The sequence below is a fragment of the Pteropus alecto genome, unplaced genomic scaffold (assembly GCF_000325575.1).
Source record: "Pteropus alecto unplaced genomic scaffold, ASM32557v1 scaffold279, whole genome shotgun sequence".
Taxonomy (NCBI): domain Eukaryota; kingdom Metazoa; phylum Chordata; class Mammalia; order Chiroptera; family Pteropodidae; genus Pteropus; species Pteropus alecto.
In genome coordinates this window covers 948079-965337 of record NW_006443262.1, presented here as the reverse complement: position 1 = coordinate 965337, position 17259 = coordinate 948079, and the positions used below count along the sequence as shown (strand labels likewise).

The 17259-nt window shown below is 34.0% G+C and overlaps 1 protein-coding gene across 6 annotated transcripts in view; it reads right to left on the bottom strand.

Moving 5' to 3' along the window:
- The window catches only part of RGS7 (regulator of G protein signaling 7), a 525681-nt gene that overhangs the window by 5954 nt on the left and 502468 nt on the right, over positions 1 to 17259 (bottom strand). For 3 of the 6 annotated variants that reach the window (XM_025041211.1, XM_006924123.1, XM_006924125.1), the window contains 3 exons: positions 15607 to 15793; positions 12709 to 12798; positions 10463 to 10543 (listed from right to left, as the gene is read on the bottom strand). In XM_025041211.1, coding sequence (XP_024896979.1) covers positions 10469 to 10543; positions 12709 to 12798; positions 15607 to 15793 — 352 coding nt within the window. In that variant the 3' untranslated portion in view covers positions 10463 to 10468. Of the gene's footprint in view, positions 1 to 10462; positions 10544 to 11246; positions 11301 to 12708; positions 12799 to 15606; positions 15794 to 17259 lie in introns of all 6 variants that reach the window. The other 3 variants (XM_025041212.1, XM_006924124.1, XM_006924122.1) reach the window with 2 other exon arrangements.

Sequence of the window (17259 nt, the reverse complement as noted above, 5' to 3'; positions counted from 1 at the left end):
GCATATTGCTTTTCTAATTATTTGTTTGCAAAGAACTCCTCATATAAAAATATTAGGTCTTTATCATTTGCATGATTATTTAGTCATTTTTAAAAAGAGTTTGCCAGACTTGAGAAAAGCAGATTGTTTTAAACAAAGGTTCTTTAAGTGCAACATGTAGCTGTCTTTCATGGTGTCTTTGTGGATAAGACAGAGATGAGGTTCATGACTAAATAAGCAATTATCTTCAAGGTGTGCTAATTACAGAGTAGTGGATCTCTGTCTTCCTCCCTCTTCTTTATGGCATTTTAATCGATAATTTGTATGATTAAACTGATGGAATTCTGATAAAATGCATGTCTGATGAATATTTGGCAATCTTCGTTAAAAGACTGGGTAACAAAAAGATACTACAAAAATTATGTAAAGCTGTAATTCATAAGATAATGTTTAATGGAAAGAAGGATAAAGAACCAAACTTACATTAAAATGAATAAACAATAAACCAAAAATCTAGCAGCAAAGAGAGAGAGAGAAAGAGGGAAACTAACTCAGTTTGTCTGGGATGAGGTCACCAAATCTGCATTTTCCGAGCCCCTGGTGATTTTGAGATATGGAATATGAGTAGTTGAACCACACAGAAAAACAGTGAACAAAAGACTTTAACTGTAGGAAATAAAAAGAAAATGAGAAGAGTTGATATAATCATACGTTCAAGCAATTCAACAATTAGAAAAGATGAACACTTCCTCGTAGTCTTTTATTTCTAGTGTTATAAACATGTTCCTTCTAGATATTAATATGTATGTTTCAAGTGAACAATCTTGATAACTGGTGCTTGTTATTCTCCTGTGTAACTCAGCTATATCTATTGGTCAATTTGTTTTTAACTGTTGATGAAATGAATGGAAAAAAAAATCTTAATACCAAAGTCTGTTAACCAGAATGACTTGATAAACCAAAAAAAACGAAAAGGGGTGGGGGGGCTTGGAAGTGATGTTTTAAATTTCCAATAACTGCCACAAGCCTATTTTAATAATGGTCTTTTCTGGCTGAAATTATAGGTATAATTATCGTATTTAGAATTGCCCAATGTTTGCTCTCTTATTACTCTTAGATCCTTGTTATTGGAAACAACAATGTCAAAAATAGCCATCAAAATGCGATGCACACTGCAGAGAATATGGGGTTTTGCCCAATCTGAGCTTGCCATATGGTCCTGGCCAAATGCCTTAGAAAATGCAGCAGGGCATCTGTAGATATAAATATAATATACATACATCTATAAACATGTATGCAATTTAGATAGCAATGTCTATTATTTAGCTATTTTAAATTGCCTACTTTAGTGTTATTGCCTCTAAATATTAACATAAATTATAAAAAAGTAAAATTGCATCCACTGCTGTTATTGGTATAAAAATGACTTTCTTTTCTAAAAAATATTTCATAAAAGAATGCTGAGGAACACATATGATAGTACATGTGGCTTTAGATCGGGTAAGAGAAAATAAATAGATGACTTTGGTTATGATATAGGGTTGTCTAGTAAGTGATCTTATACCTACAGATAGTTAACATATGAATCTACTTTTAATAAAAATTAAATCTAGATATAAAAGACCAATCTTTATTAATTTAAGTTCCATTCATATTTGTCCTAGTTATAGTAAAACAAATTTATAAAAAGAATGTGGAAACATTGCCCTTAGACTATTGATGAAATTCTATTCAACTATGTAATTCTACTCAATTCCATTTAACTCAGTGGGGTAATTGAGATTGATACTGAGGTTAAGACCTGATTGTCTGCCATATAAAAAGATGCTCAGGGTCACTAATTATCAGAGAAATGCAAAGCAAAACCACAATGCAATATCACCTCACATTTGTCAGGTTGGCCATCGTCACTAAATCAAAAAATGATAAGTTTTGGTGAGGATGTAGAGAAAAGGGAATCCTGGTTCATTGTTGGTGGGATCGCAAATTAGTGCAGCCACTGTGGGAAATAGTTTGGAGGTTCCTCAAAAACTTGAAAATAGAACAACCTTTTGATCCAGCAATTGCACTTCTGGGTATTTATCCAAAGAAAATCAACGCACTAATTCGTAAAGATCTATGCCTTATGTTCATGGCAGTGCTATTCACAGTAGCCAAGATTTGGAAGCAATGTAAGTGCCCATCAATAGACAACTGGATAAAGAAGTTATGGTTCATATAAAAAAAAATGGAATATTACTCAGCCTTAAAAAAAATGAAATCTTACCATTCGTAACGACACGGTGGACCTAGAGGGTATTATGCTGAGTGAAATAAGTCAGACAGAAAAAGAAAAAGATATGTGAAATCTAAGAAACGAAAGAAATGAAGAAACTAAATGAAAATAGACTCACAGATACAGAAGACAAACTGATGATTGCCAGAGGGGAGTGGGGTTGGGAGGCTGGGTAAAAAAGGTGAAGGGATGAATATGTACAAATCAGTAGCTATGTAACAGCCACAGGGATGTAGGGCAGCATAGGGAATTTAGTTAATATTATTATAATGGCTGTGTGTAGTGCCAGGTGTGTGCTAGAGTAATTGGGGAGATTACTTATAAATTATATAAATGTCTAACCATTGTACTATATACCTGAAACTAATATAAAATAAGTAAAATAAAATTGAAATGTTCAAAAGAGTTAACTATTTGCAAGTACTTGTCAAACATTGGAATGCTAAGTACATAAGCAAGCACAAACTTTCCACAACTTGTTTTATCAACTATGATTTGCACCTTAATATAAGACTTAAATTATATTTGAGTAATACTTCAAGTTCACATATCTTCAAATAAAATCAAAGCAATAATGTAAAATGATGTATTAAATATTATATAACTTACGATTTCTAATTAGGATCATTTGAACTTTATTTTTCTACTATAAACTCAGTAAAGTTGGCTCAAAAATGTTCTAGCCTACATGTACATTTATTAGTGCTAAAAGTCTTACTCTTCCTCCTTCACTTCCTCTATTTCATGGCCAAAAGTTCTAGTTGTTATCATCAAATGTGAATTGATATGGTAGCTGCTGATTCTGCAAACATATCCTCCTATCTCTAGGTTCTCTTAACTCGCTCTCCACCCTTGTCTTCTGCATAGATGAAGGTGGCCCAGGCTCATCGCGTAAATCCAGAACACTAGCTATCTTCCTGATTACCGTTTTCTGTATTAAGCTCCTTTAACTGGAAACTTCCATGGCAGTCCTTATCTGGAAAACAACTAAGTGTGTCAAGTGCCCCATCCCTCTTTCTGGTTCCACCTTTATTCGCTACCTCTTCAGGGCTGGCTGCCCCAGCTATCAGTAGGCAGGGCTCTTGCTTAGGTCTCAGCTCTTCCACTTGCCTAAGAAGCACCATTACAATTTACACGAGTAAGCTAGTAGAAAGCTAGTTCTATTAGTTAAACAGTTAACTTTCATGAGAAGAATGAATCAACTTAGGTGCATAAGTTAGTGGCATCTCCAAATTATTTATTTCTGTTCATATCTATCCTCTTATAAACTATAAACTACCTAAGAGTAGTGGCTATGTCTCATTATCTCTGTAGTCTCAGATAGAAAGCAAAGTACCTGACCCACAGCAGTGCTTGATAACTTGTGTTTTCTGTTTGTTTGTTTGTTTGTTTGTTTGCTGTTGTTGTTGAATAAAAGAATCCACGGTTCTTGGATAGATACATGGGTACTATTGCGCTGTAAACTTATTACAAAAAGTCCCCGGGATGGTCTCCAACTACACAGGTAGCTGGGGTTTCACAGCCACTGGCATAAGCCCAAGGCCTCAGGTATATTGGAACAGTACATTGGGAAATGCCATTGAAACTTCTGCCTCTGGCACATGTAGCAGTGCGGGGGATGTTTTCCACTACTCAGCAACCTTGAAACTTTCCTTAGGAGCCCCTGGGCTGTCCTGGGTACTCTCTGACCTACCTGCTATACAATTCACAGATTATAGAACTTGAATGGCAGCTTAAGAACTAATGATCTACTAGGGGAAAATAAAGATACATTGTTCAAACTGAAGAGGGCACATGGTCTGTCATATGTCACACCAGTTGACTTACATCAGGCTACAGGGAACCTAAAATTTCTTTCTTAGACAAGTTGTCACCACCAGCAGTTTCAATTTCAATAAAACAAGGTGGATAGCAATATGTGCCAACAACAAAATGATAAATGAGATGAGTTTCAGGTCTATAAGAAAAAAAAAGAGGAGAAAATAGTTCATCTTCGACTAGACTCACTTTATGTGTTTACTGGTAATATCCATGGTGAGAAAATCCATTGACCAGTTTATAAATTATATTTACTTAAGGTGTTCTAAGAATTTGCTAATATAGTTTACCTATACCTGTAATCTCAAATCATAAAATCTACAGCACTTAACAAGAAAAGAATATGCACAAAGTTTTCCTTAAGGTGAGTTCACAAGTGCTCAGATGCAAACTGGAACCTTCCTTCTCACAATTGCTAATTTACTTGTATATCATGATGGATGTTTCTGTGAGGCAGATGATCTACTTCATTACAGAGATGTTTAAGCAAATAGAGGCTCTCATTAACTTCATGGACGTCTTAATATGCTGTAACTGTATTAGTATACCTATAATTTAGAAAAATGACTTTTCTGAATACTCTAAGGTTTGTCTCTATTTCATTGTAGAAGAAAATGATATCAAAAGACATGAAAGTAAGGGCAGGCTGTCTTTTTAATCATATAGGAATAGTGTATAACCTGTCATATAGGCAAAACTTAATATCTGTTGGATAAATGGGAACCAGTAAAATAGTATAAAAGTAATAAAAATGTAGCATACAAGTGGATCCTAGAGCAGCACCGGGTCGATGTTCTCAATTGGAATTTTGCATGGTGAATAAACCTAGTGACGAATTTATAAATTTTCTTCTCAGGTACTTCAGGATCCTTACCGATGTAGCTTATCTACACTAACGTGTCCACGAGCCCAACTAGCAGAGTCTAAAGCACTCGACCAGGAGGCTCAACACTAAGGACCAATGTCCAGACCAAACGAGCCGTTGCGGAGTCCCCATGGGTAGCTCTGACCCTGCATTGTCCTGCTGCTAGCATTGCTCCATTGCTGGTCTGGAGCGATAGTTCCCAAAGCTGAATTCTGTATTATTAGAGGGTTATGCTGGGTGGAGAGAGTGATTTCGGTGTACAGTTTTGGTGGTTGTTAGGATATATGGAGATAATTTGTGCTAGATTTTACATTTATTCAAACCCAAGTTAAGCAATCACTTCTTGACCAGAGAAATAATCTGTAGAATCTGCGACAGTGTCTTGAAATAATGAAATAAGGCTACAGTGAAAGTGACTGCATTTCCTCAGAGAGTGAGAACTTATTGGTAAGAGAGGCCTATGATGAATGTGAAACACAAGTGTATCTGAAAACCAAGATACGAAGTCTGATTCCTGCCTTCTACAATAAGTTATTTTTCCCTTGTGTTAGAGAAAAAGTAAAGATAAGCTGGAGAGAAAAATAGATGCCCCTTCTTTTATAATTTTGCATTCCATGTACTGAAGCAATTAAATTGTGTATGAATATAATATAAGAAAAAAGTTAATATTTAACTTTAAAGATGTTTATCACACGTGATCTGTAATGGCAATGAAAAAGAAAGGAATTCATTTTATTTCCACTTTGTTACAGAGATAACAACTTTAATCTTCATGAAAACCTTCTAACGATAATAAATAAAGGGGAAGGAGGAAGGAAGGAAGGAAGAAAAGAAAGAAGGAAGGCAGGCAGGAAGAAAAAACAACATAAATGTCCATCAACAGAGTACTGGAAAAATACATTACGGGTATATCCATTCAGAGGAACTTTGTGTAGTTAATAAGTAGAGTCATGTAGAAGAATATAAAATGACCTAGAAGATATTTTGATGCAATTTAAGTAAATAAAGCATATTTCAAAAGCATATTTAAAGTATAATTCCATTTCTTAAATATTTATATGTATTTGTGCAAAGTGCTAATTTGAGCTATTTCTCGATAGAAAGATTGCAGATGAAGAAACTGAGATTCAACAATTTAACTGATTTCTAAAAATTCATGTGGCAAGAAAGCATGGGACTGGTTTCAATCCTAAATATTAAAATGTCAGGCTTCCAGGCCTGGGCTGTTTTTACCACATTTTGCTGCTTATGAAAAATCTGCATTAAGCGTGTCAGTCAGCAACTCCATAATGGGCTTAAAGAATTTAATTAGATTTAGCTAAAAAGAACAGTCCTAAAAGAACTAAGTATTGCATCTTTCTCACTCCATACAAGTAATAGGACTCATATTTGCATTTGTTCTTATCAATATCAATATCAATATATGTGTTAATGAGTTACAGAGTTAAACACAGAGTTGAACCAAAACATCAACTGATTTCAGAGCCAACTTAGTCCATTTGTTAAATGTTGGGGAGACTCTCTCTCACAGTCCCCCTAACTTCTGGTAATTTGTTGCCATCTCTGGAGCAAAGATTCCAAGCCCAACACACTAGCATAAGTCTACCAGAGCAGAGACAACAGGGCAGCCACGGTGGTCAGTGTATCTTTTCTGCCGACTCTTTTAAAGGCTATGTAGATAATTGTATTTATTGAGATAGGGTAATTTTTTTCTCCAAAAAAGGTTAGATTAGGTGAGTTCTTGGGAATTCAACATTCTCTAATTCTCATTTCTACTTTTCTAGCCCAAATATAAACTGATTTAATTTCCGCTTCACACAAACTAAGGAGAGGAGGTAAGTAATACAGTTGGCACTTGATTTATGAATTTTGATTGAAGGCGTGATTGATAAATCCTCCTACCTTGTTTTTCTCATTTCCAATCTGTTCTCCCTTTGTGTTGCAGACAGATGCTATGATAATTTAATGGTTGGAAAAATGGTGTCAGATTTGATGATAGTGACAGAGGAAGAAAAAACTATTACAATTAATACAGCATATGAACTTTGTCAAAAGAGAATGAAGTCAGCTTAATAAGAATAATACTTAAAGGTAAGAGAGAACATAGCAACCCTTGAAAGACCTTAAGAGACTTCTCTGATGGCAAAATAAATAAATAAATAAAGTTATAAAAGAGTAAATCACAGAAAATGAGATCACTGAAGATGAGGAGCCAAGGTGAAGGTATAACACAAAAGTGTGAGTTATTCTTATCACTCTAGTATTGGGCATAACAGAAAGAAAATGAGTAATCTATATATAGAGTAATGGATTTAAAGTTAGAAAACTTTGTTTCCCTTCCTGGCTCTAACACTCACCAACTGTGATATTATTGCTCAATTTGCTCATATGTGAAAGATTGTTGAGTATATAAACAACAACAAAACAAACAAAAAAAGAATGTCCTTGAAACACTGTAAAATGCTATGCAACTTTTAGCCATTTTATTATAATTATTCTGTAACGGGACAAAGAGTTTATTAGTCTCAGTAACCAACAGAAGTTCCAATGGTATTGGGAAGATCTGTCCAGCAAAACATTTTTGACTTTTGTGTGAAACAAAACAGTGATAATATTTTTTTTAAGCCAGGTTATAAAAATATGCTGGAGCATGTAAATCAACTTCTACAAATAGATACTAATTAAAAATGGACTCAGACCGCAGAAGAGGATATATATTATCAGGTGGCAGGATTTATTTATCTTCTACCAGTTGGAAGAATATTAAGGAGCAAGATGAGCAGTGGGGAGGGATTGAACAAAATAAATTTGGGTAAAGGCCAGCTCCCTAACTAACTTTGATTGTGGGCAAATTATGTACTACCTCTGACCCTTCAGTTTCCTGACCTGTAAAATGGGTAAAATAATGAATACAATAATAGTGAATTTGCAGGGTTAGATTAAATTAAAATAGGTAATATAAAGTGACTAGTGCAGGGCCTGGTCACGGCAAATACTCAATAAATGCACGTTATTAGTATTATCATCTCATTTTTCCCAGTTCCTTTTGTAGTTCATGTATTTGTTTACCTATGTTTTCCCTATTTCATTTCTTTCTTGGATACTGTCTATCTTGTAGTCTCCTTGTATTTACTAGAACAACCCGCACATGGGACTCCTTTAAAATGTTTATTTAAACTCCATCTTTTTTCCATTGTAATAAAATTACTGATTTTAATAAAATTACTGATTATAATAAAATTACTCATTTATTATCTTGTGTTAAATTATTTTATCGATCTTATAAAGGTATCCTATAAAATTTATTACATAAGTATTTAAGATGCTTAACACAACTGCTGGCCCTGAAATTAATCATAACATTTAGGATCACTGAACCAAGAGGAAATAAAAAAGAAATGAGAATAGAAGTTAAAGGGAACTTTAATAGAAGCTAACTACCATAAGATTTAATGATGCATATAGTATATTAATTTTTATTTTTGTATACAAATAATTTTCAGGATAGAAATTTACTTCTCATGACTAATAAACGCAATCACTTGTAACCTACTGAGAAAATCAGAGAGCCTTTCTAATTTCCTTACTTTATTTCTTTAGATTACTACCAAAACAAAATTTCAATAAAAATGATTACTTTTAATTTTTTTGGATGGAAAAGAATTAAACGCAAACAATAGTGTCTGAAGGTTATCTGAAAATTAGCATGTTGTGTATATATATGTGTGTGTGTATCACGTTACTCAACTTCTCTTCCTTCAGTAATTCCAGCCATTTCTCCTTCTCCCTAAAAGGATGGTAGCCCTTTTTGGCCTAGTGAAATCCTATTTATCCAGTTAAATGTAATTTCCTCTGGGAATTCTCATATTACTCATGCTCCCTTGCCACCCTAATACCAAGTAGAAATAGTTTATCGTTCTCCAGTATATCATAACATTTTGATTCTACTATTAGATACCTTAGAAATTAAGGTCTCTACCATTTCCATGTTTCCAAGACATAGCATGATGTTGGGAATATAGTTGGCACTTGACATGTAAATTTCGATTTGAAGGTATAGATGATTAAAGTTCTTTTTCCTTTGTTTCTTATTGATCCTTTCTTAAAGTTTGCAGTGTGTAACAATGTGGTGCTATTTTTTACAATTAAAGTATAATTGAAATATAATGGTATATTAATTTCAAGTGGACAACATAGTGATTCTACATTTGTACACCTTACAATGCGATCACCACAATAAGTTAGTAACCATCTGTCATCATACAAAGTTATTATAATTCATTGTATTCCCTGTGCCATACATTATATCCCAGTAACTTACTTATTTTATAACTGGAAATTTGTACCTCTTATTCCTTTCTCCTTTTATACCTACCCTTTCTCACATCTCTGAAAATGAGAACATTAATTTGAAAAGACATATGCACCCCATGTTCATTGCAGCATTATTTACAATAGCCAAGTTATGGAAGCAACCTAGGTGTCCACTGATAGGTGAATGGATAAAGAAGATGTTTGTAATTGTAAGAAATAATTATATATGTATATATAATTCAGCAATAAGAAAGAATAAAATTTGTCATTTGTGAAACATGAGTGGACCTAGGAGGTATTATGCTAAGTATAATAAGTCAGACAGAGAAAGACAAATACCATATAATTTGACTTATATGTGGAATCTAAGAAACAAAACAAAACAAACATACAAATGTGGTGCTATTTTAAGAGTTGAGAAAGTTGGTCAGAATTGGGGATGGTGTTGGAGGAAAGACAGCCATTTTGTTTCCCCTTTCCATCTACTTATATTGCATTATTATTTCTAATCATGTCACAGAAATTTCTTTTTTAATCTCAAGAACAATATTCTGACAGCATTATGTCAGAAAAGGATGAATTTGAAACAATTTTTAAACAATACACAGAGCACTGTGCAACTTTCTACAGCAAAATCTTGAGGCATTTCTTTTACATTGTTCTTATCTTCCCATGAAAGATATGAGGCATCTTATGAGGCATCTTTAGGAAAATTTTATATTAAAGGTCAGAGATTCCAATAAGGCCAGCCAAAATTTTGTGAAGTTCATAGTGTGATTAATTCCTGGAGTCCTGCATTTTCCAGCCCTTTAATTTGTGCAATCACATTGAATGTTCAAAGTATACACTGCTTTTTAAAGTCTTTCAAATACTCCAGGCACAGGCACAACTGACGATTCACAAGTAGAACCGATGAACCCCACCACAAAGATCTTTGAAGGAAACTAAAAGCAAACACCATATCTTTTTTGAATCCAGTTTGCTTAGATTTCTACACACACAACTCCATTTAACTAGCCATCACAGCAAAAGCCACAGCACGCACGTGCGTGCGCGTGCACACACACACACACACACACACACACACACACACACACACACACTCTCACACCCCAGCAGCAGCAGCAGCAGCAACAGCAGCAGCATGGAACTAACCACACAACTCAACAGACGATGCAGACAAACTTGAGTATAAACCAAGATTTTTCTACCTCTTTTCATAACAGGTTAGTGCTGGCCCTCAGTGTTGGTGTACAGTTTTTATGGCATGGGAAAATAGGGATGTTTCTGCCCTATAAAAATAAATGTGTGAAGGCTTTAGTTTGAGCTTACACAATGTCAGAACGTTTTAAAGGCACTGGCACGATACAAAGAAAATAAAAAAAGAAAAAACCCCACAAACAAATATATCACCAAAACACATGGCAAGATACTAAGAAAACAGTAGTAGAAAATCAACTGGTTTCGCAAATGATTTATGCAATAATTTTCAACACCTTCCTGAAAAATAAAGAATAAGAGAAGCATAGCACTGGGTCTTTGGTGGGGCACATCTTGTCACCAACCACCATTCATTAGGTCACTTTCTCCCTGCAGAAGGAGAAAGCACAGACCCCCTCATTGTTCTTAATCTTTTAAACTGTAGAAAGAGCTAAGGAAAAGAGCACAGAAACACATGCACTATCTTTAATAAAGAAATGGATACATTGAATAAAACTAAAAATATAAGAAATAATTATTCTTCATTTTATAGATCATAATAGATACTTCTTTCCAAACCTTAGTTTGGTACGTGTAGTTTTTCACATGTGACACCTTTGTCTACCCTAGAAAGGGTTGAGACAGAAAGATAAGAAGGAACAAAGTCCTGAATTTGAATAAAGGCACTATCTTGGCTGTTATATCACAAATTCAAGGTGGGCAGTGGGGTTAGGAACTGGGAACATTTCTTAATTGGACTTAAGCATTTGTAATTCCTCAAAAAAGAAAACTTACCACATTCTGTGCGAATTTCTCAAAAGATGTTCTGCGATCTATTGAGTGTCCCGACTTACATGTGTTGGGTGGGGGGAGGGGGCAAAGGGAAACAGAAAACATAAAAAAAAAGGAAGCAAGGAAAACAGAGCAGAAAAAGAGAGGATGACGAAATGATACAACAGCAAACCCTGGCCTAAACCCCAGGGACTAGCGAGGCAGGAGAGCCGCTAAGGAGGCCTTTTGTTACGTCAAGAGCTCTCTTTTTATTGGTGATTTTATTTTTGACACCAAAACTCTTCATATGAAGATAAAATGTGATTTCAAGCAAAATTAAACTACACTGAAATGAAGTAGATATGTGAAGGTTTTATGCTGACATTTATAAAGTCTAAATATTTGAAAACCTAGAGGCATAGCTTTAGAATTTCCTCATAATTTTCAATCTGTTTTAGATTTCTGTTGATAACAGTATTAACTTTATAAAGCACTGTTATCCAATAGAACTTTCTGAAATAATGGAAATTTCATTTTATGCGGTCCAATATTTTAGAAGTCTTTAGCTGTGACCATGGAGTACTCAAAATTTGGCTAGAATTTTATGTAGTCTTAATTGATTTAATTTAAATTTAAATAACCCCTTATGGCTAGTGGCTGCAGTATTGGACAGGCGACTACAGAGTATCTATTCAAGTTGTGCAATGGATGTGAAAAATCCCGCTAATCTAAAATAATGATCATGACTTACATACAATTAGAATTTCATATCAAAATTTCAAGAAGCTATGAACTTTTTTTTTAACATTAAGAAATAATGAGTGATGTTGATGTTTATATTCAGATTTTCTATACCCTATTACACTGATGACATAAGACGCTATTGACAGTGAGACTTTGATTATAAACATTAATTAAATAATGTGGTCCACTGCAACTGCCAAAATAAGCATGGCTACCATCTTAGGTGTGTAAAATTTATTGTGGGGATACCAAGTGTTTCAGGATAATTACCAAGTAAAAAATATTCAGAAGCAAACATTACTACATCTTGCCAATTTTCATTTAAAAAATGTGTAATTTTAGTTATGAGATATGTAGTTGAAAACATACATTCTAGTTTACCGGGCAAAGAACACTCTCTTCAAGTTTTTTACATAATGACATTGTTCTTTTCCTTTTTTTTTATTATAAATTTTGATTTCCTTGAACTACGCATATAGAAAACTAACATGAAACATGAAAACGGCTTCTAAAAAGCTTCTTCAAGCATGAACATCTACAGAAACAGATAAAAAAAGCAAATAAGCTTCGGCAAACAGAAACAAAAACAAATTAAATAGCTCTTAAAAAATGCAAAGGTTTGGGGGAGGGTTATGGAGTGTATTCACTTACCATTTGTCCAATACCCTGGGCCCATGGGAAGGAACTATGTCAAATAATTATAACTGAGAATAGATCAAAAAGGGTAACAAAGAACCATTACCTTTTTCTTTGCCTGTAGAAGCTCCTGATAGGCACTGGATCTTATAAAACGTGGGTATGAATCACTTTTCATCAATTTGTAAATGTGCTCCTGAAAAGAAATAACAGTTCAGGTGCTTCTTTATTATTTCTCATGATGTGAATACCTTATCTGTACAGAACATTTAGATCCTCAAATTTATTATTTTATTCACAAATCAATGTTTAAAATGATTTAGGAGCTATAAGGAACGTAAATCATATTTACTCCTTTAAAAAATAAAATTTGGTTAACAGAATGTCATCAAGTGATTTCAAATCAAGTAGTTGATTTATACGGATTACTTGAAAATATAAATAAATCTATTATTTTTTAAAATTACTCTGGGCGAAAGTGAATGATGTGAGGTCAAGATTGAGTAATCATCCTAGATACCTTTGGCATCACATGTACTCAGAAGGTCCAGACTGCCCATATGAACCATCTCTCTTTGGTGCTAATTATATGGAAAACTGTCATCTATATCCACTTTGGGCCAGAGCACAAGTCGAAATAAATTGTGTGATATTTAGTGGCTGTATCTCCCAATTTCTGTGCTTTTATTTTTATCATTCAGTGACAAATTAGGTAAATATTAAAAATGTAATCCTAATCAGTCTGCAATGTTCTATTTGGATGATAAATATTGGTAGACAAAGAAGTCGAAGAAAAAATGTGTTTAGCCAAATCAGTGTTGTTAGCCCAATTTAGGAAGATCCTGCTCTGGCGATTGCAGCTCAAAGGATCGTAAATGCTCCTTGGTTTTTCTAGTCTAGTGAAATAGCAGTTAGAAGTAGAGTTTTGAACTATTTGAGATATCTGAATGTTCCAATCTCTTCTTATTTGGGGAAAATACATATTTTTAGAAATGACTCAGTTTCCCTAGTTTCAATGTCATCAGTGATAATTTGGAGATACTGAATCTACTTCAAAACATTCAGGATTGAGCCTCAATATCTATCCTAAGTTTCCCTCCCACAGAGTGTAGTGCAGTTGGAGCTGTATCAGAGTTTGTCATTGAAAAAGCGGACCATGTCTTATTTTGCTGTCAAGCTTTTTGGATTCAGATACTATCTTGCTCAAGATTTATCAGTTACAAAGTGCAAATTTAGACCAATTTATTCATCTCTGTGAGCCTTAACTTTCTAATATATACAATAAGGTTGCTGTGAGGATTAAAGGAATGATAAATGGTTAGCAGAGGATGGGGCCGTGCATAGTAAGTGCTCAAGTATACTTGAGTTCATGCCAGGCACACTTCTAAGTGCTTGCCTATATTTATTAATTTAATCCTAACAGAACCTCGACAACGTTGGTAGCCATTCTCAGATCCATTTTAAATATGAAGAAACTGCGGCACAGAGAAGTGAAGTATTTGCAAGAGGTCACAGAGCAGAGCTCAGACTAGAACCCAGACCATTTGGTTCCAGAATCTGCTTTCTTAACCACTACATTGCATCTCTTCTCAAACAATGGCAAGGAATTTCTATTATATTTCTGAAGATAGGGTTAAAAAAACCACACATACAAAAAAAACAAAAAACAAAAAGAAAAACAATACTGGATTTTAACTTTTGAGCTTAATTGAAAGAGAAGCCTAGTGTCAAGTGGTACTGTTTTCTATAGAAAACTACGCCTTTTCATGTTATAGAAGACCTACCTATTAAGCAAAATATCTTTAAATGGCAGAGATAACACAAAATGTTCTTTTAAGACATCAGGAAGGTCATTTAAAACATTTTACATGCTGTTGGCTCTAGAAAAATGTTTGATACTTTATCTTGAACTGAAAGAAAGATAAATAAGCAGAGAAGTAAGTAGTGTGGCCAGAATTTTTTCCCTGCTCTCTCTCATATGTCTCCACAGAATGCAATTATTTCTACAAAGAAGACCACGCTGGTGCCAAGGAGAATGTGCAGTCAGTAGCTGTTTCAATCTGTGTTAGTTTTCTACGCTGTGGCTTGTTTTCTTAAACTAAAGCCAAGGAGAAATGTATTTTCTATTGAGAGTAAAAATAAAGAAGGACATTTGTGTATCTCATTCTTCGTTTTCTATATTTTATTTTAGTAACACTTATTTAAAAAGCAAGATACTTTCTAGAGTTAATATTCTCTTCTAAAAATAGTTTAAAAAATTATGAAGTATCATGTTCTGATTTAAAAGACAATTTCAACACATCATTGGAAATAATATTCTCTCACTTTTTTTTAGAGAAAGTGGATACTGAAATTGTTCTTAAGGAGGCAATTATGTCTAGTTTGAGAAAACATTAAAAATTTGTCTTAGAAAGATAATATCTTAATATGAGTTTCTTTTTTTTTGCAGACTAAAAAAAAAAAAAACTTGAAAAATGAATAAGTGCCTGAATCTAGTATTTAATTCTATCATCAAAGGCAAAACTGGTTTGAGTTTGCCATAACTTTAAACTAATTTAGTTTAGTTCTGACTATTCATAATATTGAATAATTTAGGAATATCAGAATCTTAGAACCTTTACGTTGGAAGACATCTTAAATATTTCAAGTATGTGTTACTGTGGTGGGGGTCATCATTAGAAAAATGCATACTCACATATTGGGTGAGAAACAGAGTAGAAAATGAAGTAAAAGTTTTCAAATATTTCATATATTCCCCTTTAACAAATTTTCATGTAAAAATATACAAATTTACAAAACATCCTCAGGCTTTAAAAACAGGTCACTCTAAAGAAGTGTCTCTGTTCTCTTCTAGGTCAATTAGAGTTATTTTACATACAGTTATCTAACCTGGAATATTAGACATAGCTGCCAATTTAAGTGAAAAAAAAAGAAAAAGTATCTCAACTGCCAACTGCTCAGGAGCACATATTAACATAACGTGAAGCCCCACACCTGTACCAACCTGAGCATCTTCGAATGTGTATCGTCCAGGCTCCTTCACATTCTGTGTGGTTTTGTCATAGCTCTTAGAATCCAAGTTAATGGCGCTGGGGGCTCCCGGAGCCAGAAATTCTTGCCATATTTCCTGGACGCGGGAGGGGACTTCTCTAATAGGCCTTTTCTTCAGGTCTTCCACTGCTAGCCAAAACCTGTGCAGAATGTGACACCAAGCATTTACTCCGATGTCTCATAATCTGAAAATTCTTATATTATTGAGTGATCATACAATTCACAATGATGTATAATAATGAACTCATTTTCTCTGAGGGCTTCCTATATCAGACCTTTACTGATTTTTTTTATTATTATATTCAAAGGTATAAAAGATTTTGGAAGGAAATATGGGAAACAATCTCTTTTAAGAATTCGCTGCTAAAAGCAGATCTGCCAGAGCTCTAATTCTATGCAAGCCTTAATTTTATTGAAGCAAAGTAGCACTGCTAAAGAACCATTTATTAGCGAGAAAGAGGCGTTTGGAGGGTTTTAAGGGTAAGTGGCTTACAGCATATGATTGGGGGAAAAAGAGATGCATTACAGTGTATTCTTTGGCTCTTTTGTCCATTTGAGCAATGAGGCTTAATATGGAGAGGATTTTCTGCTCTACCTGGCAAAGGAATTACAGCGAAGCTTTACTGGAGGTACAAGAGGCCTGGGCACAGATCAGAAAAGGTCCTAGCTTGAGAAATCAGGGTAAATAACTAACTTTAGGCTATTTAATTTAGGGAGTTATGGAATGAGAGAAGCAGCAAGCTTTCACATGCAATTGTTTGAAGGGCTTAAATTTGCAGAGGTTTCATAGCACTTTAGAAGCTCTGGAAAAAAACATAAATACATATTGACTTCTAAATGTATAAATATGTATATATATGTATGTATGTATATACATACATACATATACATACATATATATATATATTTGTTTGTTTTTTAGTAATATAATATATATTTTGAAGGGAAAGAACACCAGAATATATTTCGGTTGATAAGAGCAAATAGAAAAGTCTAATTATAAGGGGTACATTCTATTAATGGGTTTCATTTCTTTAAATTTTGCTGTAAGTTGTATCTTTTCTATTACATCTAGAAATAGTTACAAAGGAGAATACACATATCATAATTTGTTAATATAAAATACACTTGAAAGAGGAACTACTAGGTCTATGTTATCCTCAACAGAGACTGTCATTGCTCTGATGGCAGGTGTGATCATGCAATGGAGAAGACAGTCACAGAGACAGAGGCCACATAGGCTATTGTCTCAAGAGGGGTACAGGTAATAAGCAGTATCTTTGTAACTGTTAATTTTTAACTTGGGCATTAATGAAGGTCAGAAATAAACAGTAGAACTTGAATTAGAATATCAAATACTACTCACTCTAGTAATTTTCCAGTTTCTAGATATTATTTTCCTATAGAGATACATAACAGTAGGTAATCCAAGTTAGACAATGCCTTATGCTTTCAGAAGGAAAGGCTCAAGATCATTTTTTCCTAAATTACAGAATTTGATGCTGCAATCTAAGAGAAATACCATGTGCAATCTGAGAGAGCCTAAGTGTTTTATAACTAATGCTCATTCAAGTTTATTCCAGCACACTTTGAACACATCACTCAA